The sequence below is a fragment of the Bos javanicus genome, chromosome 6, assembly GCF_032452875.1.
Source record: "Bos javanicus breed banteng chromosome 6, ARS-OSU_banteng_1.0, whole genome shotgun sequence".
NCBI lineage: Eukaryota > Metazoa > Chordata > Mammalia > Artiodactyla > Bovidae > Bos > Bos javanicus.
Genome location: NC_083873.1, coordinates 103,556,157 through 103,581,597, shown reverse-complemented (window position 1 = coordinate 103,581,597; position 25,441 = coordinate 103,556,157). Strand labels below are relative to the sequence as shown.

The window sequence follows — 25,441 nt, the reverse complement described above, 5'->3', positions numbered from 1 at the left end:
GAAGACTCTTGAAAGTCCCTTGGACTGCAAGGAGATCAAACCCGTCAATCCTAAAGGAAATCACTCCTGAATATTCACTGGAAGGACTGACGCTGAAGCTAAAGTTTCAATACTTTGGCCACCTGATGTGAAGAGCTGACTCATTGGAAAAGACCCTGATGCTGGGAAAGATTGAAGGCGGGAAGAGAAGAGATGACAGAGGATGAGATGGTTGGATGGCATCACCAACCTGATGGACTTGGGTTTGAGCAAACTCTGAGAGATAGTGAAGGACAGGGAAGCCTGGTGTGCTGCAGTCCATGGGGTTGCAAAGAGTCAGACAGGACCAAGTGACTGAAAAACAACAACACAGTAAGTGGCCTAAGAGGCTAGTTTCAGAATCCACTATGTTAACCAACATGCTCTCGGTGCATCGGGCTGAGGATTCTACAGCTCTTCCAGCAAAGCAGGTAATCTAGTCGGGTCCTGGAAGCCCCATCCCCCACTGCATTAGGGGAGCCGAGGCAGAGAGCGGAGGTTTCCCTTAGTCAGCAGCATTCTGATTTAGACAGCCTGGGAAGGCGTGACATCTTAATCAATCTTCCTTCAGGAGCTGTTCCTGATTCAGCTTGGCACACAGATTCCCCAGGGGCTGAGCAGCTGCTGGTTGCAGGTCTTGCTAAGGCCAGACCTCGGGGTTCACTTCATTTTCCTCCAGGTCATCTTCCCCCACACTGAAGAGCCCACTGGAGTTCCAGGGGAGGGAAAGCCCTACATTGTATCCATGGACGTGAGTTCCGAGCATCCTTTCATCAGTGATTCACTGAGGGGCCCCCCGCAAACAAGATCTGGGAGTGCTTTAGAGTTCCCACTCAAGGAGACACAGCTCATGGTTTGCCTGACCCTCATGAAGTCTCTTTCTCTCCATCTCAGCATCTCCTGTTCATTGATCGAGGGACAGACTCTAATTTGTCTCCACTTCCCTGGTGGCACTAGTGGTTAAGAATCCGCCTGCCAGTGCAGGATATGTGGGTTTGATCTCTAGATCGGGCAGATCCCCGGAGAAGAAAAAGGCAACAACTCCAGTATTCATGCCTGGGAAATCCCATGGACAGAGGAGCATGGCGGGCTACAGTCCACGGGGTCGCCAAGAGTCAGACACGACCTGGACACTAAACAGTGACAGCCATCTGCTCTGTGCTGGGCACTGACCGATGGGGCCAGCCGAGCCTCTGCTGTCCTCCCAGCCACCAGCGTTATCCATTTTCTGGAACCCAGAAGGCTGACCCCTAAACATGACCTCTAGCTTGATTTCTGGATTCCAGTTTGGTTCAGCCAATGAGAGGCAGGAGAAGGGGTCAGGAGGGAGGCAGGAGAGAAGGTTTCAGAATTTATTCTGCACCCCCTTGGGAGCATGTCCACAGTGGCTGAGGGTCTCCACCACAGCCTGGCTCCCTGCAGCCTCGGGAGCAGCAGAGGCCTCTTCAGGCCCTACTTCCCTTCTTGCCGTCCTCTGTCCCCTCACCCCCACTGTCCTGACACCGAGTACACCCTCTTCAGTCACCCCTTTTGGGAGTGTCTCCTCTTTCCTGCCTGGACCCGGCTTGTGAGATGAATTCAGTAGCTGTACTGTGTTACCTCCAGCCGTGAACCTTGAGGACAGTACCCTGAGTGAGATAAGCCAGTCATCAGAAGGGCACAAACACTGTACAATTCCGCTTAAACAAGGCACTTAGCGTAGTCAGACTCACAGACAGAAAGTAGAGTGGTGGTCTCCAGGGGCTGGGGTGAGTTGTTGAACAGGGACGGAGCTTCTGTTTGGAAGATGAAGATGATCTGGAGAGATGGATAGTGGTGATGACTGCATAACAATATGAACGTACATGTTGGTTAAAACAGTAAAATTTGTATTATGTATATTTTATTACCAAAAAAGGCACCAGTCAATCACAGTGTGATGACTTTATTTAGATCTTGACTCAAAAAACTGCAAAAAAAAATTTAATATAAATGTATAAGATAATTAGAAACTTGTACACTGATTGGATATTTTATTAAAAAGGAATTGTTTGAGGTGTGGTGATAGTGTGGTGATGGTTACAAAAATATCTTTGAATTAAGTGAAAAGTTGTCTAGTTTTACTTCAAAATAATATGTGTAGGGGGAAGCCAGGGGGCGGGGTATACAGATGAAAACAAGATTGGTCTTGAATTGCTAATTTTTGAAACTGAGTGACATCTACATGGGGGTTCCTTCTATTGTTTGTTTTGTAAATGTTTGAATTCTTTCATAGTAAAATGTTTTTCAAAATGAAGTTAAATCTCAGACCTGTCTTTTATTAGCTGGGTTCTCTAGGACATGCTACTTCACCTCTCTCCTGCATTCCTTCTTCAAGGAATCTTCCGCTCCAAACGTCAACTGTTCTGAGCATCTTGGGATGACACCGCTGTAGGTATAGGAGCACCTTCCTCATTTTTATCCCTTTTTCTCCCTCTTCATCCTCTTCATCAATCATGACTTGAACTCACACCACGTATGAGTGTGGGTATAGCCTTTCTCTCCCCCTCTGACTCATTCATAGCTGCATGTCCCACACCAAGGAGCATGCCTGGCACATAAGAGATGAGGGATAAGAATTGCTGGAATGAGAGAATACATGAACTATCTCTAAAATTACGGAAGCAGTGACTGCTGCTTCAAGTTGACAGGACCAGGAGTGCAATGAAGTGCTCAGCCCAAAGCCCAGGAAAGGATAGATGCTGACTGAGCACTAACTCTTTTTTTCTTTTCTCTCCATCTTGAAAGCAATGCATGCTTAATTATCAGAGAAATGCAAATCAAAACTACAATGAGGTATCACTTCACACCATGCAGAATGGCCATCATTAAAAGGTCTACAGATAAATGCTGGAGAGGGTATGGAGAATGTAAATTGATACAACCACTATGAAAAACAGTGTGGAGGTTCCTCAAAAAACTGAAATAGAGTTGCCATATGTGATCCAGCAATCCTACTCCTGGGCACATATCTAGAGAAAAATATAATTCAAAAGCATATACACACCTCAAAGTTCAGTGCAGCACAATTAAAGACAGCCAAGACATGGAAGCAGGCTGAATGTTCATCAGCAGATGAATGGATGAAGAAGACGTGCAATGGAATATCGCTAGGTCACTTCAGTCGTGTCTAACTCTTTGCATCTTATGGACTGTAGCCAGCTAGGCTCCTCTGTCCATGGGATTCTCCAGGCAAGAATACTGGAGTGGATTGCCATGCCCTCCTCAATGAAATATTTTATCCTCTGAGCCACTAGGGAAGCCCCTCAATGAAATATTACTCAGCCATAAATAATGAAACAACCCATTTGCAGCAAATGGATGCAACTAGAGATTATCATAGTGAATGAGTTAAGTCAGAAAAAGACAGATATCATGTGATATCACTTATATGTGGAATATAAAACATGACATAAATGAACATGTCTATGAAACAGAAGCAGACTTACAGATACAGAGAACAGACTTACGGTTGCCAAGGGGGAGGGAAGGATTAGAGTTTGGGATTAGCAGATGTAAACTATTATATATAGGATGGCTAAGCAACAAGGTCCTACTGTTTAGCACAGGAAACTGTACTCGATATCCTGCCATAAACCATAAGAGAAAAGAATGTGAAAAAGACCACATATATGTATAACTGAACCACGTTGTTGTATAGCAGAAATTAACACAATATTGTAAGTCAACTGTACTTCAAAAAAAAATTTTTTAAAAGCAATCATGCTTTTTTTTCACTTTATCTTCCTGAACCTACAACTCTTTGTGTGTGTGTGTGATAAAAAAACACAGTAATAAAACTGACCATCTCAACCATTTATAGATATGCATACTGCTGTGCAATAACTCTCTAGAACTTTTTCAACTTGCAAAACTGAAACTCTACACCCAATGAACAATCATGCCCCTGCCCCAACCCTGGCAATGACCATTCTACTTCCTGTCTCCATGAATTTGTCTCCATTAGATAATCCCATATAAGTGGTGAGCTTCCCATGTGGCTCAGTGGTAAAAAAAATCCGCCTGCCAATGCAGGAGATTCAGGTTTGATCCATGGGTCAGGAATATGCCCTTGAGAAAGCAATGGCAACCCACTTCAGTATTCTTGCCTGGAGAATGTCATGGCCAGAGGAGCCTGGAGGGTACAGTCCATGGGGTTACAAAGAGTCGAACATGACTTAGCGACTATAAACAACAACAGCAATGTATAAGTGGTATAAAATACACAGTATCTGTGCTTATTTTTTTTTTTTTTGGCATTTGTGCTTTTGTGACTGGTTTATTTCACTGAGCATAATGTCCTCAAGATTCATGCACATTGTAGAATGTGCCAGAATGTCCCTCCTCTTGAGGCTAAATCATATTCTGTTGCATGAACAGACTGCATTTTCTTACCCACTCACCCGCTGATGGACACCTGGGCTGCTTCCCCGTCTCAGCTACTGCGAATGATGGTACATGGACACGGGAGTGCAGGTTTCTCTTTGAGACCGTGATTCAGTTCTTTTGGCTGTATACCTAGGAGCAGGATTGCAGGATCCTGTGATGGTTCTATTTTTAACTTTTTGAGGAAACAGGCTGTCTTTTGACTAGAACCAGAGTGCCTCAAGCGTTCTGGGTCTTTGGGATTTCAATATAGACAAAACTCTTGACCTTACAATACAACAGTGTGCGAGGGCAACTCAAATGTCCCAGTGAGAAATGTGATGCTAGAGGAGGCTGACGATTCAAGCGGCTCAGAAAAAAGGTAGGGCTTGACTTAGTAAGAGATGGGCTAATCCTACGGAACAACCTGGCCAAAGCCTTAGGTTTTAAAAGAGAGCAGTCTTTGTCTTGGATCAGAGCAGACCCAGGGGTCCCTCTTCTCCTCAAAAGGTCAGGCTCCTAAAAGTGGTCCAGCAGAGACGACCGGTGGTGGAAGATTTCGAGGCCTCATAGAGCTAAAAGGCTGTGGGTGAACCAATGAAGAGCCAGTACAGAGTTCTCTGAGAATAAAGAGGATGGTGAGGAAATATATGATATACAGAAAACATGGGTCAGACATCAAGGGGGTGGATAGAGCATTTTGTCCCCTTGTTCCACAGAAATTCTTTAGGTTCTTTCTTCCTTACATTTCCATTAAGACGCCAGTGAATTTGCTCTGTTTTGTTGCTGACAGCGTGAATGGTGAGGCCACACCATGTGTATATGACTTTGTATCCAAATGCTCGACACCTAGGAAGAGCTCATGCTACCTGAGGCTGAGACCATAGAGGCCAATCCCCTGATCATTTGCCACTTGTTTTTTATAATGGGACACTAGTTTTGTTTGGGGTTTCCAGGTATCCAAGTAACAGACTGTACTCCCAGTTTCCTTTCCAGCCAATTATGGTCATGTGACTATGTTCTGACCTTCAGACAGTATCAGCAGAAGACGCCTAAAGGGCTCCTTAGGGAGTTACTTCTCCTACTACTCCACGACCAAAAATAACATACTTTCTTTTTTGTTTTTGGCTATGCTGGGTCTTTGTAGTTGCAGCACATGGGCTTCTCATTGTGGTGGCTTCTCTTATTGCTGAGCACAGGCTCTAGGCGCATGGACTCAGTAGTCATGGCTCAGTAGTTGTCGTGCACAGGCTTAGTTGCTCTGAAGTATGTGGGATCTTCCCAGGTCAGGGATGGAACCCATGTCTGCTGCATTGGCAGGCGGATTCTTTAGCACTGAGTCACCAGGAAAGCCCAATGATAACCTATCTTCTGCTTCCTGGAACTTGGACTTAATGGCTGACACTACAGCAACCATCTCAGATCATGAGGGGACTTTGAGAATGGAAGTTTTGATCTGAAATGTTAGAAAATAAAGAAGGAGCATGTAGACCATTCAGGTATGACCTAAATCAAATCCCTTATGATTATACAGTGGAACTGATAAATAGATTCAAGGGATTAGATCTGATTGACAGAATGCCTGAAGAACTATGGACAGAGGTTCGTGACATTGTACAGGAGGCAGTGACCAAGACCATCCCCAAGAAAAAGAAATACAAAAAGGTAAAATGGTTGTCTGAGGAGGCTTTACAGATAACTGAGAAAAGAAGACAAGCTAAGGGCAAAGGAGAAAAGGAAAGATATACCCATCTGAATGCAGAGTTCCAAAGAATAGCAAGGAGAGATAAGAAAGCCTTCCTCAGTGATCAATGCAAAGAAATAGAGGAAAGCAATAGAATGGGAAAGACTAGAGATCTGTTCAAGAAAATTAAGAGATACCAAGGGAACATATCATGCAAAGATGGGCACAATAAAGGACAGAAATGGTGTTGACCTAACAGAAGCAGAAGATATTAAGAAGAGGTGGCAAGAATACACAGAAGAACTATACAAAAAAGATCTTCACGACCCAGATAATCACGATGGTGTGATCACTCACCTAGAGCCAGACATCCTGGAATGTGAAGTCAAGTGGGACTTCAGAAGCATCACTACAAGCAAAGCTAGTGGAGCTGTTGGAATTCCAGTTGAGCTATTTCAAATCCTAAAAGATGATGCTGTGAAAGTGCTGCACTCAATATGCCAGCAAATTTGGAAAACTCAGTAGTGGCCACAGGGCTGGAAAAGGCCAGTTTTCATTCCAATACCAAAGAAAGGCAATGCCAAAGAATGTTCAAACTACTGCACAATTGCACTCATCTCATACGCTAGTAAAGTAATGCTCAAAATTCTCCAAGCCAGGCTTCAACAGTACATGAACCATGAACTTCCAGATGTTCAAGCTGGATTTAGAAAAGGCAGAGGAACCAGAGATCAAATTGCCAACATCTGTTGGATCATCAAAAAAGCAAGAGATTTCCAGAAAAACATCTATTTCTGCTTTATTGACTATGCCAAAGCCTTTGACTGTGTGGATCACAACAAACTGGAAAATTCTGAAAGAGATGGGAGTATCAGACCACCTGACCTGCCTCTTGAGAAACCTGTATGCAGGTCAAGAAGCAACAGTTAGAACTGGACATGGAACAACAGGCTGGTTCCAAATAGGAAAAGGAGTACATCAAGGCTGTATATTGTCACCTTGCTTATTTAACTTACATGCAGAGTACATCATGAATGCTGGGCTGGAAGAAGCACAAGCTGGAATCAAGATTGCCGGGAGAAATATCAATAACCTCAGATATGCAGATGACACCACCCTTATGGCAGAAAGTGAAAAAGCGCTAAAGAGCCTCTTGATGAACATGAAAGAGGAGAGTGAAAAAGTTGGCTTAAAACTCAACATTCAGAAAACTAAGATCATGGCATCTGGTCTCATCATTTCATGGCAAATAGATGGGGAGACAATGGAAACATTTTAAGACTTTATTTTTTTGAGCTCCAAAATCACTGCAGATGGTGATTGCAGCCACAAAATTAAAAGACACTTGCTCCTTGGAAGAAAAGTATGATCAACCTAGATAGCATATTGATAAGCAGAGACATTACTTTGTCAACAAAGGTCCGTCTAGTCAAAGCTATGGTTTTTCCTGTAGTCATGTATGAATGTGAGAGTTGGACTGTAAAGAAAGCTGAGTGCTGAAGGATTGATGCTTTTGAACTGTGGTGTTGGAGAAGACTCTTGAGAGTCTCTTGGACTGCAAGGAGCTACAACCAGTCCATCTGAAAGGAAATCAGTCCTGAAAAGTCATTGGAAGGACTGATGCTGAAGCTGAAACTCCAATACTGTGGCCACCTGATAGGAAGAACTGACTCATTTGAAAAAACCCTGATGCTGGGAAAGATTGAAGGCGGGAGGAGAAGGGGATGACAGAGGATGGGATGGTTGGATGGCATCACTGACTCGATGGACATGAGTTTTAGTAAACTCCAGGAGTTGGTGATGGATAGGGAGGCCTAGCATGCTGCAGGCCATGGGGCCGCAAAGAGTAGGACACAGCTGAGCAACTGAACTGAACTGAAATGAACTGAACTGAACTGAGTGATGCCCGTGGGCCCCTCTGAGATAAAGAAGCTTCTACTTCATTTAAGCCATCATTATTTTGGAATTCATTATATGCATCCAAAATCAGTTTTAATTGAAACACTCTCCTTTGCATGTTAGGACCCATCCTGGTCTCAAGGTCATAGGCGGACTTGGAAGCTTGAACTGGAAAAAGTCTGAGTTGCTTTTATATCAGCTATGCTGATTAGTTTTCCTTCCCACCTTCCCAGTACTCAGGGCTTACAGCCCAGATTCTGCCCCTGATAACTTCCTGTCAGATCAAGCCATCTGACTTTCTTACACTTTTCCAGCCTCTCCTTCTCCTCAGGGCCAGGAAAGAGGTCTGTTCCCTGCCTCCAGAAGCTTCCATGTAATGAAGGATATAATTTATCCCATCCCCTTATTCCTGCTGCTAGTCCTTCAGGCTTCCTCTTCTTGGAAACCCCAGCTCACTCATTTTCTCATTATTCCCAAGAGGAGTGACTCATGGTTTGGGTTGAATAAGACTCAAATTGTCATGGCTCACAAAAAGAAATAAGACTGAACTTGCTAAGGGGTCACTGTTGGAGGAAGAATTATATGTTCTTCTCATGTTGTATTCACCGCACATGTACTGTTTATATGACCCAAACCTGTACCCCGTGACAAACTCTCCTCTGCATTTCAATGCACAGAAAGAGTACCATGCAATGTGGGAATCAGGAATCCCAGGTCCCAGGCCCAGCTCTATCCCTGACTTCCTGTGTGGCAAAGGGAGCCACGCTCCCCTTCTCTGAGTCTTGATGCCTTTATTTATAAAGCAAGGGCCCTCAAAGGCATCAGTGCATTTTACCCCTCTGCTCCCAAATCTGCCAGATAAAATTTCCCCTGTGCTAGTGAGCACCTTCTTCACAAAATACAAATGTTCCTAGAAACTGTCAGTCATTCACTACATAGTATGAAGTACTAATAGTTAAACAAGATGACTTTCCTCCTGACAGTACAGTAAAGCCATCTGTACTGAATGTATTGGAATGATCATTCTGAAGGAGGGAGGAAGGTTATGGTTACAAAATAAAGGAAACTGTGGAATGAGGAACTGAGGCTCAGAGAGAATATATCCCCTTAGGTTCCATAGCCAGTTAGATTCAGTACTAGTTTTACAGTCTGTCTCATTCCAAGTCTTTGTCCACCATCCTGCAAACCAATACTTGAAGAAAATCTCCATGATACAAGAAATACAAATATTAAGCTGAGAAAAGATGTCACCCTATGTATAAGGTGAAATTTATGGCCCTAATAATAATGGCACAGATAAGGCATCTGTATTAAATGAGTAAGACAGATGGTGTGTAGTAAATAGCAATCCTTCCAAAGGAAAACTTCCAGAGATGAAGAATGAGTATGACGTTTCCCTGCCCCCAACCCTCACACCTCTGCCTCTTTCTCCATCCCTGCCTGTGACATCTTTACCCTCTGACCCACCTTTCTTCCATCCCAGACCCCTAGAAATGCCTGGGCTCTTTACTTCTTCAGCAGCTAAAGGCAAAAGTCCCAGTGCAGGAGAAGTAGGGGTTGGGAGGGGACCTGGGTTCGAATCCAGCCCCCTCTTCTGCTGAATCACTTCCTTCCCAACCCCCCCACCCCAAGGCAAACATGAAAAGGACGGTAATATTTCTCATCCAGCAAGGTTTGGATCTTGTGTGTGCATAGTCATGTCCGACTCTTTGCAACCCCATGGACTGTAGCCCGCCAGGCTCCTCTGTCCATGTAATTCTCCAGGCAAAAATACTGAAGCAAGCTGCCATTTTCTACTTCAAGGGACCTTCCCAACTCAGGCACTGAACCCTCATCTCTTGGGTCTCCTGCATTGGCAGGTGGATTCTTTACCATTGCACCACCTGGGCAGCCTGTGCCCTAGAAACAACCAGATATGGTAAAACAGGTGCTGGGAGCACCACTGAAAAAAATCGAGCAACTAATTCATTCATTCAGTAAACATTAATTGAACCCCTAGTAGACACCCGGCACAGTTCTAGGCACTGGGGATGCGGCTGCAGAAAAACCAAAACAAAACAGTGTTGGGGGCAATAGGAGGTGGTCAGATCCTGGATAAATTCTGAAGGTAGAGCTGACAGGGTTTGCTGATCTGAGGATACGTACACACACACACAGCAGGAGAAGGAGGAGGAGGAAGAGAAGAGAGAGCACAGAAGTGAAGCTCACTTTGCAGCATTTTTGCTCTACTGAATTCCTGTAAGAAGCCAGCACAATCACACCTCCGAATCCTGAGAAGGCTGGTGACGGGCCCAGGGCACCTCTGAGGGAGGAAGGCAGAGCAGGACTAAATATAGGAGGATTGAAGTCTGTACAGGAAGCAGCTGGGCCCTGGGGCCCCTGCCCTGGGATTGCTCAGCCAGGCGACAACCACCCCAAACCTGGCTGCCGGTGGGAGGGAGGCTCCAGGCCTGGGACTTCAGGAAACATCCCTTCTCACTCCACCTCCTCTTCCTTAAGGGAACTTTGGAGGAAATACTTCAACTTCCTAAAAGATCAGGGGCCGAAAAATAAAATACCACCTGGCTCCTTTGGGGGATGGACTTGCTTTGATCATTCTCTGCATGTCTCAGTTTAGATGTGTTTGGAAGAGGAAAGCCAGGTGTTTCTAGGAGGCAGACCAGGGAGGAAGGAGACAGTGAGAAGAGACAGAAAGGGACTTCCCAGGAGGTCCAGTGGCTTAACCACTGCACTTGCACTGTAGGGGGGACGGGTTCGATCCCAGGTGGGTAACTGAGATCTCACATGTGGTGTAGCCCAACCCAAACAAACAAAACAAAACAGGGACTTCCCTGGTGGTCCAGTGGTTAAGACTCTGTGCTTCCACTGCAGGGGGCATGGGTTCGATCCCTGACTGGGGAACTAAGATCCTGCATGCCACATGGCAGAGCCAAAAACCAGGGGGGATAAAGAGAGAAAGACAGAAAGCGAGCAGAGATGGGTGCTCTGACACTTGAGGATGACTGTTCCATGTACTACGAGGTCCTTAGCCCTTACTCCACTGAGGGTACACGAGGTTTGGTTTCACTTGGACATATTTTATATCCACATGAAAGATACTCGAGGAGAGGCAAAGGAGGGTGGCAGCGGGAGCAGAAAGCTGCCACGTGCCTCCTCCTCTTTGCACGTCTGGTCGCTTTCCGTCTTGATCGCCGTCACACGTGAGACACGCCCAAGTCCGGCTGTGAGGGTGTAGTAGTTGGGGTGTTTCTGATCGGTTCTTCCTCCTCTTGCCCATGACCTTGAAACACTGGGGAGTGGGCAGAGGAGTCCATTTCCCCTCTCACTGATGTTCTACCTGTTCACATGACTCGCTGTGGCCATTGGAATATGGTTCTGGGCATATTCCAGTGTTAAGAGGCACTGATGCCCCATCCACCCCCCTGTGTGCCACCAGAAGACCATGAATTCCCGGAATTCAAAGGGGAATGTGGTGATGGGTGCCACAGGCCTGAATCCAGCCTCAGCCTACAGCAGAGCTGCCCTGCTGAGCCCAGCCTGGTCAGCCGAACCACAGCCCACCATAGACCTTAGAGTGTGGGCATGGACATGGTGGTGGCTGAGTTTGGGCTGGTTTGTTATCTGGCGATGTTGAAGCAACAGCTGATCAACACAGACAGGTTAAGTGACTCCCCTAGGGACACACAGCTATTAAGCAGCAGCCCTGTAACTTCCTTACCTAGTGCTCCTTCCCTCCCCTCAGGGTCGGGACTGGGGTATAGAAGTTAGATGGTCCTAGGTAGGACCCAGAATTCAGGGCTCAGACTCTTTCGGGGTAAAAAAGGAAGAAATTCATGGTCATTCCTAATGATGCAGTGAACAGAAACCACCATCCTGTTGAGGGCTGCTCCCAGGCCAGGCTCAGGACAGCTTGGGCTCTTGAGTCAGGCTCAAAGATGCACGGGGCCAGGAACAGCCCTGCAGCACTTGGCAAGCTGGAGAGCTGCACAGGGAAGGCCTTGGGGCCTCCCTGACTCCTCCAAGACCTGCTGACCTCAGCCTGCTGACGTGGCACCTCTGGGTCTGAGTCGGCAAAAATCAGGTGCTGAGACTGGTCTGGAGCATTTGTGCAGAATCACAAAAAAATGCCCATTCCACGTGGCTCCAGCCCACAGCCCTCTCTGTGAACTCATAAATGGCACTACTTCTTCTAGACAGGCATGGTCTCCTGGCAAGAAGAGACAGCAAGGGGATTTGACCCCCTTTGGCCCCTGGACTATATACTTGGTTCAGTACACAACGTGAACAACCAGACCAGCAGCCCTGGAAGAGACGGACAGTTGGCTGTTTGGCTCTGCTGCCTGACCATGGACCCCACACTCCCAGCTGGTGGGCCTGGATCCTGCTCTGCTGATCACACCCGGGGCAGCACCTGGACACAGTTCGACCTCAGTGTTGACATGTGTCTGATGAATAAACCATCAGTAACGATAGGGATGCTTTTGAACTGTGTTAGAGAAGACTCCTGAGAGTCCCTTGGACTGCAAGGAGATTCAACCAGTCCATCCTAAAGGAGATCAGTTCTGGATGTTCATTGGAAGGACTGATGCTGAAGCCGAAACTCCAACACTTTGGTCACCTGTGCGAAGGGCTGACTCATTTGAAAAGACCCTGATGCTGGGGAAGATTGAAGGCAGGAGGAGAAGGGGACGACAGAGGATGAGATGGTTGGATGGCATCACTGACTCAATGGACATGGGTTTGGGTGGACTCCAGGAGTTGGTGATGGACAGGGAGGCCTGGCATGCTGTGGTTCATGGGGTCACAAAGAGTCGGACACGACTGAGCGACTGAACTGAATGATAGGGAGTTGTATATTGAGGCCATTGAGATTTAACCCATCACCTTCTGTCTGTAGTCTTCCCTGTGTGTGTGTGTGTGTGTGTGTGTGTGTGTGTGGTGGAGGATATTGACTCTGGGGTCTTGTCCAGTGTGAGGCAAACACCAGGGGTCCTAGTCCCCAGGATGAGGGTAGCAGAAACCACAGCAGCAGCTGGAAGCAGTCAGCCCTGCCCCCAACTCTCCCCACCTCCAGCCTCACACCTGCTTCCCGTCGCTCAATTACTCTCAGCTGCCAGCAGTCAGAGCTGCACGCTTTGGAGCGGAGCCTTGGAGGGCTTGGGGGCCCTCGGGAGCTTTTGGCGGAGATTTATAGCCAAGGGGAGAATTGATGTGCCTGCCTGTGGGGGAGGACTGCAGGTGGGTGGGGGAAGGGAGAGTGGGGAGTAGAGAGAGGGAGGGGGTTGGGAGGAGTAACGGAGGGGATTAGCTCTGGGCAGTAATCCAAGCGCCGGGCATCCCTGAGCCAGGCAGCGTGGCAGAGAGGCAGGGCTTAGGAGCATGGCAGGCTGGCACCCCTTCTGAGAGCTTTGTCCCCTACAGGCCAAGAAAACTTAACACCAGAGGTGTCTATGTGGTCTCACCTTAAAGGGCGAGTGATGATGCCGTGAGCCCAAGGAGCTGTGAGAACCCCGTGAAGGTGGGTGTGGCCCATGGCACAGATGGGGGCACGAAGCAGCTTCTTTTTTTAAACTTTATTTTCTATTAGATTTTATTTTTTTAAATTCAGGTTGCTCTGGGTCTTTGTTGCAGCACGCGGGGAGGCTACTCTTTGTTGCAATGCCCAGTCTTCTTACTGGGGTGGTTTTTCTCGTTGTGGCACTCGGGCTCATTCGTCATGGTTCTCGAGACCTAGAGTGTGGGCTCAGTAGTTGTGGCGCATGGGCGCGCCACCCCCGTGGTTGCCCGCGGCATGTAGGATCATCCCAGACCAGGGATGGAACCTGTGTCCCCTGCATTGGCAAGTGGATTCTTGTCCACCGCGCCACTAGGGAAATCCAGGAAGCAGCTTTTATGAGATGGCCCTCCCTCCATAGCCCACATGGTTGAGCGGGTGTCCTCCTAGGGACACGAGCCACTGTTTACCCCCCTTCCACTGTACAGAGACCCTCAGGACGAGTCCCGTAGGAGGTCAGAGCTTGAAGGAAAATTCTCTAGTCTGCTTCCTTTCACTGGAGATTCAGTGCAATCAAACCCATGTTATTCCCCCCGTTTGCCTTGACCACCAGGAAGCTCAGAAATCATATTTTTCCCATTCAATTGTCATAGCTGCCCACAACCTCAGTGTGGGGCATATAGTTATTCTCTCCTACCATCAATTATTATTTGGCCTTAAGTTTTCACTCTGTAATACAGATTATTTTTTAAAAATTTATTTATTTACCTTTATTTTTGGCTCTACTGGGTCTTCACTGCTGTGTGCAGGCTTCCTGGTATCCATGTCTGTTACTTAAGTCTCTTTAACTCCTTGGACAGAGACAGAGACATACATGGGGCGAGGTGGATCACACAGGTACATGTGTGAGGACCTGTGTGTCACGCTCTGGGATTCAAGGTCCAATGGAGGAAAAACTAATTTCAGAGTCAGAGCCAGGCAGACTGGGGCTCAGATCCAGGGCTCTACCTGTCTGGGTTATCTGTGAACCTCAGTTTTCTCAGCTGCAAAATGGGGATAAACCACCATCCTTCACAAGCTGATCAGTGAGGAATTTCAGAGATACACTGCATAAAAGCCATGAGTGCCCAGTGTCTGGGGTGGCGATGGCTATTATCTGGTCAGTGGGGGGGCACTGTGTTTTATGCAATTCCAGGAATGGGAAGACACACTGAGCCTTGACTTTAGCAGGTAGAGAACTTAAAAGCAGCAACGACAGTAATAATATCTTGCGCAATGAGCTGAGTTCTGTGCACTAAACTGTCTCCCTAAGATACGAGGTCCTTTAAATGTCCCCATTTTATAGATGAGAATACTGAGGTCCCGAGGGGCCCAAGGTCACACAGAAAGGAAATGGCAGGTGGACTTTTGAGGCCAGAGCCTGCTCTGTTGCACTCTGGAACTGCCCTCAAGGAGGATAGGTTAGGCAGAGCGGACAGGAGGGCAAGTGCTATGGGCGTGTTGGTCACCCTGTGGATGGAGCAGAGGGTAGATAAAGCTAGAGGAATTGTTGGTTAGATCCCTGAAGGGCTGAACGTCAGCATCTGAGGCTGGGCTGGTCCTGCAGATTCGGACTCACCAGGAGTTGGAGGGGGAGAAGCAGCTCAGGAAATTATTTTCCATGCTTACCAGTAATTTCTGTATTTTTGAAAACATTTTCTCTGGATGGCGGGGAATGTTGGCTTTCTACTTGAAGGCATACCAGCAAGTTAAACTTAAAAATAACATCAACACCACAAGCAGTTACGATGCAGGCATCTAGCCTCTGCTTAATCCTTCTGGAATACACTTTGGGAGGTGAATTTGTTACTGTCATCAGAAGAAGGAAATTGAGGCACAGAGTGGGCAAGCATCTTGCTCAAGGTCACACAGCTGATGATGGCAGAGCTGCACAGCTCATACTGAATGGCCCACGTTAGATCTGTTCATTTTTAACGAGAGTCAAATGAAGCAAGAAGGACTGGCCCAAGCAGCATAAATGAGCTTCCTTATGGTTGATGAACAGGGGCTTTTAGGAAGTGAGCGATACCAGCCCAGACTGCCTCCTGAAGACCTGGACAAAGATGCCCTCAAAGCCGTGGGGAAGCTTTCCAGGAACAGGCAGACCAAGGAGAAGGACCAAAGATCCTAGAGGAAACAGCAGCAGTTCCCGCACAGGAATTGAGCTCCTGTGACCGTCATTGTTGAAAAGCTCCTGGCAGGCTCCTTACAGCCCTGGACAAGCTTGGCTGTATCACCACACACAGACCCTCAGCAGCACCGTCACTGTCTCCCAATCTCCTTACAGATGTTCCTCTGAGAGCTTTTGCAGTCCTAAGCCCTGTCTCCACCTGTGCCACCAGCATCGGCATCCTCTCCTCGTCACCCTCGACTTCCCTGATTCCTCCTAATTCTGGTTCTTCACATCACCCTCACGGAGAGGAAACAACAGCAGCATTCCTGGCGTTCTCACCATGTCCCCTCTTTTTAGTGCTTTTCCTCACTCACTCACACCCACCCTAGGTTGTGTCCCCATTGTACAGATGAAAAAACTGAGGCACAGAGAGGTAAGGTGAGGGGAGGAGCCAAACAGGGCGGGTGTGCTCAGGTCCTGGGCCACCTGCCTCCCAGCATCAGAGCGAAAAAAGGAGGGATGCGCCTGCAGATTGGAAACCCGATGGTCCCTCCCTGAGGTCAGGAAGCAGGTGCTGTCCACTGAGCTGTCTCCCCAGTCCAACGTCCCCCCTCCTCCTGAGGACAGGGCCCTGTCTGTCTAGTTCACCACCTGAAGCCACGCTGGCCCATCCATGGCAGGGGCTCAGAAAGGAAAGGCTAAATTGAAAGAGCACATCCTTGCGTGCATGACAGCAGGGACCGCCAAGCGTCGCAAGGGTGGGTGAAAGCCACGCAGCTTCAGAGTGGGCTGGGGAGTGGGGGTGGGCAGGGCTCTCAGAGTGACAAAAGCTTTTCTGCTCTGACCCAGAAATTCCAGATTCCAGGAATCTGCCCTCAGATGAATTCACACATGAGTAAAGAGATGGATGGGCAAGCATCGTCGTGACAGTCCTGGATTTAACAGCAAAAGATCAGAAACAATGCACATGTCCATTGAAGCGGGGCTGTCCACACAATGGAAAACAGTGCAACTGTTCTTTAAAATATGGTTTTTGTGTTTTTTTTTGGTATACTACTCAGCTTGCAGGATCTTAGTTTCCTGACCAGGGATTGAACCCGGGCCCTGGCGGCAGTGAAGGCACCAAGTCCAATCACACGGGCACGGTGCATGCGTGCTAGGTTGCTTCAGTCATATCTGACTCTTTGTGACCCCATGGACTGTAGCCCACCAGGCTCCTCTGTCCATGGGATTCTCCAGGCAAGAACACTGGAGTGGGTAGCCATGCCCTCCTCCAGGGGATCTTCCCGGCCCAGGGATCGAACCTACACTTATGTCTCCTGCATTGGCAGGCGGGTTCTTTACCATGAGCGTCACCTGGGAAGCACCCTAACCAGTGGACCACCAGAGAATTCCCAACAGTGCAACTGTTTAGAAAATGAATGAGAAATTTATGTTCTCATGTGGAATTATCACCAAGCTGTAGGAACTGAAATAAGCAAAGCACAGGCCAGAGTGTGTAATAATGCTCCTCGGGGTGGAAGAGGGGTGAGCACACGTGGGAAGTGACCGTGCAGGATATACAGAGCGTCTCTGGAAGGAGTCTTAAGAAGCTGGGTCGCGTTTGCCTCTTGGGAGGGGAGCCCGGAACAGGGGTGGGAAGGAAACTTGCATCATGCAGACTTCGGCGCCTTCTGAATTTTGAAACATGAAAATGTCTTCCCTAGACCAACAATCAGGAGATGCAAGAGACATGGGTTTGATCCCTGGGTCAGGAAGGTCCCTTGGAGGAGGAAACGGCAACCCACTTCAGCATTCTTGCTAGGGAAATCCCATGGACAGAGGAACATGGTGGGCTATAGTCCATACAGTCGCAAAGAGTCGGACATGACTGAAGTGACTTAGCATGCATGCACACTAACAACCCTTGTAAAATCACACAGGAAACTCATAATAGTATTGCAAAAAAAAGCATCACTTTTCACTGGGGGACTGTAGAAAGATGTTTTACCCATCCACCTCCCATCTCCTACCCCCGACACTACCCCTAGCCTTTGCCCTTGTGATTGCCCCTACCCGCAAGGCCTCCCTCCCTGGCCAAGCTCTACTCACCTCCAGGGCCCACCTCAGTCATCACTTCCTCCAGGAAGCCCTCCCTGACCCCTCCCTCGCTGGTCAGCCACAGCTTTGCGCCCTTGGCCCCTGCATGCTCCCTGCCACACCCTGCTTATGCCGCTCCATCTGCTCCATCTGTGCAACCATCCCCCCAGCAGCCTGGAGGATGGGGACCTAGAGTGAGACTCCTGAGACCCGGCCCCCAGCTTCTCATCTGCCCTGACAGGCAGATGCTCAGGGAAATATTTGCTCAATAGATCGCTTTGACACAGGAACAAAATGCCTCCCAGAAGGGCACGGCAGTGAACAGCAGTGAATCAGGTGCAGGGAGAGACTGCACTGAACGCTAGTACTGCCTGGCCACCAGCCAAGCCAACTCTCTCATCGGATTTGCCTAAAAGCCCAGGTGGGGCCTGTTCACAGGAGTCGGGGTGGGATGTGCATTTACCTTGCTGTGTGCAGGGCTCCCGTTCTGCATAGCTCGGCCGGGCTTCACCAAGAAGGCCATGGCTGCAGCTTGCTGACAGCCATGTGATGAATTGCTTTCCGCAGAGGCGGCCAGGCTGACCCATCTGGCTCATCTCCAGAGGCCTTGGGTCACTCCTGAAGCGTGGGGCGGCCTGAGCCAGCTCCGGTGGGTCAAGTTCCTGCCTGACCTTGCTTGGTCACCCTGGGAAGGTCCTGTCCCCAGCCTGGGAAGTTTTGACCAAGCTGGGCCCTGGTCCCATCAGGTCCACCTGGGGCGGCAGGGGAACATAGGGTCCCTTCCAAGGGCTGGAATCTATGGTTCAGGCCAGAAAGTTTCCAGAGTCTGCCCTCGCAAAAGTGCCACCGGGAGGAATCACCATACAAAGCAGTGACCCAGTGCGAGGAGATCCAAAGTGCCACTCCAGGTGGGACTCCTGGCTCAGGGTACTAAGTGGCTCCTGTCTTCAGACTGTGATTTATTATGGAATCATCGGGTTACGCTGCCAAGACTGCTGTGACTTCTTTAATGGATTTTCCCCCATGGCCTCTCTGCTGAGGCCCCGAACGTGAGCAGTGGCGGAAGGAAGCACTCAAGGACACCAATGTCTGAACCTGGCGGGAGTGTCTGGGAACCAGAAATGGCCTTGACTGCCTCCGGCGGGCTCGGTCCTGCAGCTCAGCTGGCTGCTCACCCCAACGTTACCCGTTTCCCAGCTTGTCTTGAGCGTAGTCCCAGTGCTCAGAGTGAATGGCATTGTTCCAGAAAAAAAGGAGGGAGAGGGCAAAAGAGGCGAGTGCAAACCAGCGTAGTGAAGGTCTCTGCAGGATGCCACACAATCGGCAGTCACGGGGTGGCGGGGCTGGTTCAGATCATGAAGGTGAGGACGACATGCCAGTCTGGGGACTCTGTGTGTGATGGGGCCATCTTCTAGGAGGTCCTGGAGGCTGGAGACAGGCATCTGCTTTCTTCCTGTTTCCCAGAACCTCCCCGAGGTCCCGGCGCTCACGTGGCAGTTAAATCAAATGCTTACTGAACAAATGAATGGGTGGATCCATGGGTAAACCCATCCAAGGAACCGTGGATGATCGTGATGACCCATGACACATCCCATGGGCTAATGAAGACGGTAGCAGCCTGGTGAGCCGATGCTCGCTCTCGGAGGTGCTTTCCTTATGTCTTGATGGCCTCCCAGGGTTCCTCAAAATCAATCTATTCATTTCATTCCTTGTGCTCTGGTTAGGCACCTGGGGTGTTAACTTCGAGGAAGCTGGGTGAGGCTGTGTGGGAACTCTTTGCATTGTTCATTTCAGCATAAAAAGTGAAAATACATTAAAATAAAATCAATAGGTTTTGCCTACTACTCCAGGAGCCCTTGGTTTGCCTGTCCTGGTCCTTCCTTGGCCTCCCATGACAGCTGCTTCCAGGTGGGAACAGAGTTAGGAGGGTAACTCTGACCTTCCCTCCAGCCCCTCCCAAGGAGAGAGATGAAGTCTCTGATCGGTGAGCCGGGGGCACAGGGTCTGGGCTAACGTGACCCGAGCTCCCTCGCCTCTTCTTCTACCCCTGGGTCCTACACCCAGGTCAGGACAGGGTCTCCTTCCCAGAGAAGGTAAGTGGTGCTGGGTAGGGATGAGGCAGCGACTCTTAGCACCTGGCTTGGCAACGGGCTGCCCTACCTGCTTCCGCTCTGGTTGCACACCGGGAAGTTTCATGCCTCAGACTTTGGCCCCTGCTGTTCCCTCTGACTGTAAGACCCTTCCCCACCTCACCCATGTATTCAGCACCTCGTTGGGCTTCCTTCCTGAATGACTTCCCATTCCCCCAAGCCAGGCAGAACCAGCCCTTGCCTTCGTCTCACGTCCCAGGACACACTTAACCACGAGTGCATGGTGAAATGTTTACACCTGCGTCTCTCTGTTGCCCTGTGAGCCCCCAGGGCAGGGACCAACGTGATCTCACCTCCTTCTCCCTCATATCTTATTGCCTGGCATACACTGGATTCCACAAATGTCTGTTGAATGAATGGACTTATCGGAAAGTTCTAAGTGGTTTTAATGTTCGAAAATGTAAAAGAGATAATGACTTCAATCAAGCATCTCCTTTGGTAGACAAAAATCTTTTAAAACGTGGGGAGGGGCCTCAGGTAGGAACGTAACCAAACAGTTCTCTGCAGCTGACAAGGTTAGGAGCTATTAGATCAGGTCAGGACTCCCAGCCTGGCGCTGCTGACACCTGGGCGGGACGACTCTTTTTGTTTTAGGAGGCTATCCCAGGCACTGGAGGGCGGTGAGCAGCATCTCTGACTTCTACCTGCTAGATGCCAGCAGCAGCTTCCCAGTTGTGACAACAAAAATATTGACATTGTCAAATTCTGCCCTGGGCGTGGGGGTGGGGGATGGGGATCACACCCAGTGGAGAGCCACTGGGCCAGCCACTTGGTAGGCTTGGGAACAGTCGATATTCCCTTTGCTGCCTGGACGTTTGCAAAGCTGCGCTCCTAAAAATGTGCAAGTCCAGTGCATCTCCTGAGCTCTGACAATCACCACAGCTCCCTAAGCCACAGGCAAAGCCACTTGCCACAGAATGAGGGGTTTGATTGCTACCAATTTCTTAAAACGCTCTCTGAAAGTTCTGCTTCAAATTATTTATGGTGTGGAGGAAATGGCCCCCAGAGAGTGCACAGCCCAGTTCTATTTATAACTCCAGTGGTGATTTATTGACCTGGGAAGTGCTGCTGAAGCTTCGTCGAAGTTCTTGGTGCAAAGCCAGGATCCGTGCGGGGCTCAGGAGCTCGGGGGACGGCAGATCATCAGACTGGAGGCCAGGACAGGACGTTCTGCCTTTTTCTTGCAGACATTGCACAGGGAGCCCTGGTTCCATGGTGACGGAAGCCTGGCATATTTCAGGATCAGCCATCAGTCCTGAGGGCAGGGGAAGCTGGAGGCAAGAGCACAATGAAATGGTCTCTGCTTCTAATGTTCATAAAAGCCCCTCTGACCCCACATTTTATCCAAGGAAGAGATGGCAATGGTAATGAACATTTATTGAGCACTTTCTGTGCCTGGAAGCTTCTAATACATTTCAGCGAGGCACACGCCATCAGCACTGAGTTATGGATGGAAGCGGAGATGGGGGTGGGGAAGGCTCAAACCCCGGGTCTGAAGGCCTGGGAAGACCGTGACTGGTATCTCTGTAGAGTGATGTCCTCTGTAAATTTTGTGTGTGGTTCACAGTGACAAGAGATGGTGACCTTCTCATTAAAAGGAAGCCAGTGTCCACTGGATGCCAACCTCCTTCCTCCCCTTTTTCATTTTTTCCTCTAAGCTCAACCATAAAATAATTGTGACATGTGACAAATTTAGTTACTGCCCTTCAAAAAATGACCCCGTTTTGCTTCTAGGTCATTAATCCCCTGGTGTCATTTAGAGTTCATTTTCACTATGGGAAGCTCTTACCCAAAGCCGGCCCAGAGAGACGGCTGGCAATCTGTTTTTCTGCAGGGCAGAGAGCTCTGCTCAATGCCTGTTACAACTGAACAGAACCAAGGCTGCAGGCGAAATACAATGCCGAGGATGGACGAGGTGTGAGCGTGACCTTCTAGAGAAATCACCCAACAGCTCCCTTCCACTGCCTCGTTCTTTTTCCAAATCCACTCAACAAGGCCTCCTATGGGCTCGGTACTGTGTACAGTACTGAACAAAGATATTTACATCAACCGTTCTGTCATCTCGCGGTAAACTATCGTGTGGCCTTGAGATCATTCCGGTACAGGAGTTGTCATCCAGTGGCCTTCTATGGGATGGTGAGAACTCTGAGGAAGGCTGAGGAGCACCTGAGAAACCTGGAACCGTGAGAGTATTACGATGCGCTTGGGTTGGTCTGTTCATTCAATTTATGCTCCAACTTTTTCCTCAAAAGCTTGGCTATCGGTTTCTGCCCAATATCGCTGACTGCAGACATTGGATGGTGTTTTCTCACATCGAACTCTAGACTGTAACCTCAACGAGAGCAGGAGGGACAACTTTTAACCCCCTCAATGAAGGCCCAGCACAATCTGGACGCATGATGCCCAGAGTGCCAGCTCGTGAGGCAGGCTGTCCGGGTGGGGACCCCAGCTCTCCAGCCGTGTGACCTGGCTACTTATCCTCTCTGTGCCACACCTTTACTCACAGTGAAGTGGAACGAATGTTGAGATCTGTTTTGTGGGTTTATAGTGAGTACTGGATAAGCTGATGTACTGCACAGCGTATGTAGTCAAGAAATGAAGGCAGGACTTCCCTGGTTTTCCTGTGGTCAAGCATTCGCCTGCCAGTGCAGGGGACACGAATTTGATCCCTGGTTCGGGAAGATTCCACATGCCATGGGGCAACTAAGCCTGTGAACCACGACCACTGAGCCCATGCTCTAGAGCTCTACGGGCCACAGCTGCAAACACTGAAACCCACAAGCTGTAGAGCCCATGCTCTGCAACAAGAAGCCGACGCACTGCAATTAGAGAGTAGCTCCCGCTCGCCACAGCTAGAGAAAGCTCGAGTGCAGCCACGAAGACCCAGCACAGCCAAAAATAAAGGAACAATAAAGACATAAATGTTAAAAAGAGATATAGGGGCCGGGGCTCTTTCTCATGGTTGTTCTCATCAGCATCTTCATTATGATCTCCTAGACTCCCCTCTCCTTCATGCTTCAGCCTCGTTTAATTTCTTGCCAGCCCCCCATGCTTTAGGATTGCTCTCCCCTCTGTCTTTGCAGTTACCATTCCCTCTGCCTAAAATGTCTTCTACCTGCCTGTGATAAGGTAGGTCTATGATCCAAAGTCAGGTGTAATTTTCCTAGAAAAAGATCAGAGCTGGAAAGACGTTCTCATTATTAGATAATGAGCCTGTAGACAAGTAATTCAAAATGAAAGCCATCAGTAAAAACAAACAAACAAACCTTAAGGTCAGTCAATAACACAGCTGTCACTTATTGAACACCTCCTGCGTCAGGCAGTATGGTAATTGCATTATGTGCATGATTTCATTGAATTTCCCCAGAGACCCTGAGAGGTAAATATTGGCTCCATTTGTTAGATTAAAAAAATTAATATAAGCATGAAGGCAGGAGAGAAGCCACAGGAAAAAAAACAATAATCATAGGTTGAAATAAAATGCTAAGAATAAGATCAGTTTCCTCCTAAGTAATGGTTGCTATTCTTTTTTCTTGAGCATCTCTTATATTCCAGACACATATTCAACTCTGCTTATCTGATTTTATCCTCATATCAACAGTAGACATCATTATCCCCATTTTACGGACACAGTAAGTAATCTGCCCAACGTCACACTGAATTACAACTGAGATTTCAACTCAGGCCAGTCAGACTTCAAATCTCATAAGTAAAATAGGTTTTCTCTGGGAAAACAGAGTGCTGCTCTGGCTCCAACTGCATGCTACTAAGTCAGCTTCATTCACGTCCGACTCTTTGGGACCCCAGGGACTGTAGCCCTCAGGCTCCTCTGTCCATGGTATCCTCCAGGCAGCAATACTGCAATGGGCTGCCATACCCTCCTCCAGGGATCTTCTCGACCCAGGGATCGAACCTGGGTTTCTTACGTCTCCTGCATTGGCAGGCAGGTTCCTTACCACTAGTGCCACCTGGGAAGCCCTGACTCCAACTGGTTTGAGCATTCTGGACCAAACCTTGAGTAACTGTAACTAGGAAAGCTGGACAGAATGTAACAAAAGATCTACTTGAAAGCATCTGAGAGCCCCCAAAGACTGTGAGGATTCATGGGACTAAAATTCAAGACAGGAGAGAAACCAAGTGTAGCTGGCCCACATTTGAAGGTTGAATCTCCCCTCCAAGTGAAAGGGGAGCCTGTGTGTGAGGGTGGCAGCTGAGAAGCACTAACAGAAAGCTAAGCAGAGCTTTTGACAGCCTCATGGGGTGGGCAGGGGCTAGGGGAAGGACACTAATAAACATTACAGTCTTTTGCTTAGAATCCTGAAAGGCTGGGCCCTATGAATAAGAGTGACCAAGAAACAAACAAATCTGATAAGTATGAAACTCATCTCTGAAACAGTTCTGGTGTGAAGAATGGAAAAAGCCCTGTCTGGATGAAGATACTATCAAACAGAATCTCAAAATATGCCTTCATATTTTCTCACACATGATGTCTAGCACTCAATGAAAAATAACCAGACACAGAACACACAAAAATAACCAGAAACAGAACACAAAAATAACGACACAGAACACAAAAATAACACAGAACAAAAGAGAAAATTAAAAAACAGAGGATAAAAAGAGACTATAAGGGAAACCTGGTAGCTCATATGGTAAAGAATCCGCCTGCAATGCAGGAGACCTCAGTTCGATTCCCGGGTTGGGACATTCCCCTGGAGAAGGGATAGGTTACCCACTCCAGTATTCTTGGGCTTCCCTGGTGGCTCAGATGGTAAAGAATCTGCCTGCAATCTGGGAGACCTGGGTTTGATCCCTGGGTTGGGAAGATCCCCTGGAGGAGGGCATGGCAACCCACTCCAGTATTCTTATCTGAAGAATCCCATGGACAGAGGACTCTGGAGGGCTATAGTCCACAGGGTTGCAAAGAGTCGGACACGACTGAGCAGCTAAATATACACATAAGGGAAACCGGGGCGGGGGGGTGTTTTGTGGTCACTTTCTAGTTCTTGATCTGATGATGGCTTTATGAGCATAAATCGCTTCATGGCAGTTCATGGAGCTGTACACCTCTGAGTTGTACCCTCTTCTGTATGTGCATTACCTCTGAGCCATCAGGGAAGCCATATCTTCAATAAAACTGTTTATTTAAGAAATTAAGTGACTGGGACTTCCCTGGTGGTCCAGTGGTTAAGAATCTGCCTTCCAATTCAGGGGACATGGGTTCGATCCCTGGTTGGGAAATTACGAATCCACGTGATGCTGGGCAACTAAGATGGTGTGCCACATACACTGAGCCTGAGCTCTCTGGAGCCCGCTTACCACAACTACAGAGAAGCCTGCGTGCTGCAATGAAAGATCCTGCATGACGCAACTAAGACCCGAAGTAACTGAAAAATAAATCAATATTTAAAAAAAAAAAATTAAATGACTGATGTCTTCTCACCTTCAAAGAATCCAGTTCAGCTGTCCATGCTGGCCACTCAGCCTCAGGAATAGGCCAGGTCTCTGAATGCAAAGGTCTCTGCAGGACACTGTCCATTTGGGGATTCAGGAGGCATTTCTGAACTAGAAGAGGGTATGCC

At 48.4% G+C, this 25,441-nt stretch overlaps 1 protein-coding gene across 1 annotated transcript in view; it reads right to left on the bottom strand.

Moving 5' to 3' along the window:
• Positions 1-25,441, bottom strand: part of C6H4orf50 (chromosome 6 C4orf50 homolog) — a 142,832-nt gene that overhangs the window by 52,758 nt on the left and 64,633 nt on the right. Inside the window, exons 13-14 of the mRNA XM_061419244.1 lie at positions 25,303-25,424; positions 18,173-21,130 (exon numbers count right to left, since the gene is read on the bottom strand). Coding sequence (XP_061275228.1) covers positions 20,888-21,130; positions 25,303-25,424 — 365 coding nt within the window. The 3' untranslated portion in view covers positions 18,173-20,887. The remainder of the gene's footprint in view (positions 1-18,172; positions 21,131-25,302; positions 25,425-25,441) is intronic.